Genomic DNA, 3,690 nt, shown 5'->3' with positions numbered 1-3,690 from the left:
TTATTTCACATTTTATGAACCAAACTATTGACTGATTAATGAATGATAAAAATGAGTTCAGCATTAGTTGCAGCCCTAACGTCCAGGAATTCAGACCAGTGACTCATTCGAAACAAATACAGAAACTATTCAGAACCATTCACTTTATACTCCACAGCTATATTTTACAGATCAAAATACATTTAAAAAAACCTATGATAACCTTATGAAAATATGATTCATTGCTCAAGATCAACATCATCAACAGTGTCTGGTAGAGAGTCATGGCCACATTTCAGACAATGCATTTAAACATTGATTCATTCAACAGTGTAGAACCCAAAAAAGTTCACATTATGCAATATTTCACATTAAAGATTGAAAAGATTAGAGAAAAGTGAGCAGAACTTAGTTTTTTTCTATTTGCTGCCTAATTAATCATCTCATGACCTCCTAAATGTATATTGTGACCTCTAGGAGGGGGGCTGACCCCTGGGTTGGGAACTGGACTAAACTACCCACTGAGTATAAAGTAGTTTAAAGTAGTTTAAAATGTAGGATTTGTACTTGTCATGGAGTATTTTTACAGTGTGGTATTGCTACTTCTACTTAAGTACTTCTTCCACCACTGCATACAGCATGATAACTTGTAACGTCAATTAGATATGGATGTATAAAAATAAAAAAAAACTGTAGCTGCATTTGTTTGAATACTTTATATATTTAAATATGAGAACTGACTAGTTCTGGCTGTTTAGGTTTCAGGCAAAATAAATCAAACACTTGTTCAAACATATGTGTCAGATAAACTTTCACTACAGAAATTTGCATCAGATCAGTGATGCTGTTTTTAATATGACTCATACAGCTAAAGATAAAACAGAAGTGAAGGCCAATGTGTGACTCTGCCACTAATACAACAGCTGTATCTCTGTGTATGCTCTTTGTGTCTGTTAATCTCAAACTCAATCCTACACACACACACAAACACACACACACACACTTAGACTAGATCAATGAGTTCATCACAACTGTGCCACACACAACACGCCCACACATATACACACTTCTGCTATCAGTACTACTGTTGATGGAAAAAGGGAAGTTAGGTGTGCGGAAGGATCTTCCAGAGGCAATCGTTGCTTTCTGAATAAACGTTTGTGCTTGTTTGTTTAAAAGATGTTAATCCTGTACCTTCACACACCCTCTGTATGTCTCCCTCCCCCGTCACACTCCCTTCCTCACCCTTTCTCCAGTGTTTGTCCAGAAAAAAAAAGAAAGAAATCATGAGTCTGTTTGGCCAAACACCTCTGTGTTTTCTCCTGTCTGCCTGTCAACCGGCTGCCAGGTTTAGGGAAGTTGGTGCATCTAATACCAACGGCCACAACAGAGAGTGAAGGAGAGGAGGCGTAAAGATAAAGAGAGTACAGATGATAGATAATAATAGAGGGAGATACAGTATGTTCCGACATGGGGATGAGTGGCTGGATTATAGGAGGGATGGATGGACTGGCTGGCTGCTGGACAACGTGCTGACCTGACCAGATAAGTAGAAAAGATAAGATAGAAATCCTCCTCAGTTGCATTATTGTCCTCATCTCAATCTAATTTCTCTACTGTTGGTCACATGTAAACATGTTAAAACAAGTGTCCTCACAAAAACAAAAAGACTGACATTAAGTCCAATTTCATGTGTGTTTTCAGCAGGCAAAACACAGCCACATGGGTCAGAGGCATGCAGAGGAACAGGAAGAGCACACAGTTGCAGGAGGTGCATTTACTGCTGGACTAAACAATGTTTCGGACACTAAATTGTAGAGTGTCCCGTAAACATAGAATTAACATAAAAAGACAGACAGACTGGCTGGCTTTCTAGCTGGTTCACAAGCAGGCAGAAAGGGGTATGAGTGCAGATGTTGGATACTGACAGTTTAGAATGACTCATTAGTTGGCTAAATAGGTGCTTGGTTGGCTGGCCAAATGACTGACTAACTGACTGAACTGAAACATAAACACAAGAACGTTATGTCAGAAATTGTAAGAACTAAATATTTGTCTATTTTAGGTCAATTGCAGACTGCTCTGCGGTAAAGGAAATACTCTGTATGGATGATATCACATTAAATGGAGGCAGAAAGCAAATGTTTTACTGCCTACTTTACACACAAGGACATCTTGCAAACTAAATTACTGTCTGACCATTCACTTCACAAAATAGGATCTCTCTCTCTCTCTCTCTCTCTTACACACACACACACACACATACACACAGAGACACACAGACAAAACAGACACGCAAGCCATAAGGACAGATAGTGGGTCCAGTGTTTTGTAACTACAGTGTATGATCTGTTCAGTTCCATGATATACATCTGTAAATGAACATATGCAAAACCAACAAAGGCCCCAACACAGAACAGCATGCAAAACACACCAAAGGAAATAACTGCTCTTGGCCCAGGGGCATACATTTAAAAACCATAGAGTAGTGCTGTTGAACAAATTAGTACAACAACAGAATTACAGTAAACACCATCTGTTGGCAACACGCCACAACTCTAGTTTGAGAGTGTGCAGTTTCATTCATTTCAAACATGCCATATAAAGCAATGAAATGTGACCGAAACTTTCATTCATTGAAGGAAATTACATATTTTGTCTGTAGGCGAGTACTCATAGTAAATTAAATGTGGGCAAAACATTAACCAGTAAAAGCAAACAACCCCCAATATCCAATTATATTGTCAAATAGAATCTTTTTTATCTACACACAGTAGGCCTATATTCAACATCACTGAATAAATAAAACTGAATATGGGACTAAATTATGTTACCAGGTCTTTCTAAGTCATGATTAGGCCTATATCTGTCTTAAAAAACTAGGTTCAGGTGCCCCCACATGCCCTGCTGCTACTTCGCAGAGGAGAATATGTGCCAGAAAGACAGAAATCCCTTTACCAAATGGAAATGGCATGCAAATACTGGAGCCGAATATAGTCGAGGAATTTTACTTTATGAGCTTTTAAAAGCGTCACCCGTACTGTTTTGAATATGACGACTCAAACAGCCACTGCTTATAGAAAACGGTCAACATGGAATCATAATAATAATAATAATAATAATAATAATCATGTCTCTCCTCAAAACCAGTGATGGTGTAAGCAACACCGACTCTGATGTTGTTGCTGCCACCAGAACCTGACTGCACCTCAGAGGACACAGACTAATTACTGGCACCTGTAATGAGTTACACACCATCACACAACCTGCACCGACGCACGCTGTACACAGGGAACATAACACGTGATTAGCGAATATCTTGCTTTTTTGTGTGTATGTGGACACATATCACTAATGCGACCCGACTTATTCCCATGTATATGAAACTGCTTGTAGCGCAATAATAATCCATGTCTCTCCCTCCAACAATAATAATAATTAAAAGGTTAAAAAAAAAGAAGGAAAAAAATAAAAAAAGTGCAATGCCTTCAAAAGAAGTGTCCCTGTGCTCCAGCGGATCATTTCGGGTTAGCGGACCAAGGAGAAGAGCTGCAGAAACTCTGGTTACTCACCACTATCAGTTTCATGGCCGGGTTGGATTTCGCTATCCGAGCGCTCGTCTCCACTGCGTAAAAGTGAACTGCTGGTGTGATGGGGGTCTCCATCACCGATCTGTACTTATACAGCACAGAGAGAGAGGGGGGGGGGGGG

General features: G+C 39.4%; 1 protein-coding gene across 1 annotated transcript in view; it reads right to left on the bottom strand.

The window, feature by feature from the left end:
• Positions 1–3,683, bottom strand: part of LOC118335434 (tumor necrosis factor receptor superfamily member 11B-like) — a 19,864-nt gene extending 16,181 nt beyond the window's left edge. Inside the window, exon 1 of the mRNA XM_035671709.1 lies at positions 3,552–3,683. Within this exon, the coding sequence (XP_035527602.1) occupies positions 3,552–3,644 (93 nt within the window). The 5' untranslated portion in view covers positions 3,645–3,683. The remainder of the gene's footprint in view (positions 1–3,551) is intronic.
• Positions 3,684–3,690: the final 7 nt, after the last annotated feature.

This window comes from Morone saxatilis, unplaced genomic scaffold, assembly GCF_004916995.1.
Source record: "Morone saxatilis isolate NCDOM2014 unplaced genomic scaffold, NCSU_SB_2.0 Contig24, whole genome shotgun sequence".
NCBI lineage: Eukaryota > Metazoa > Chordata > Actinopteri > Moronidae > Morone > Morone saxatilis.
Note: the sequence above shows the minus strand (reverse complement) of the source record. Positions and strands in the feature narration are given on the sequence as shown.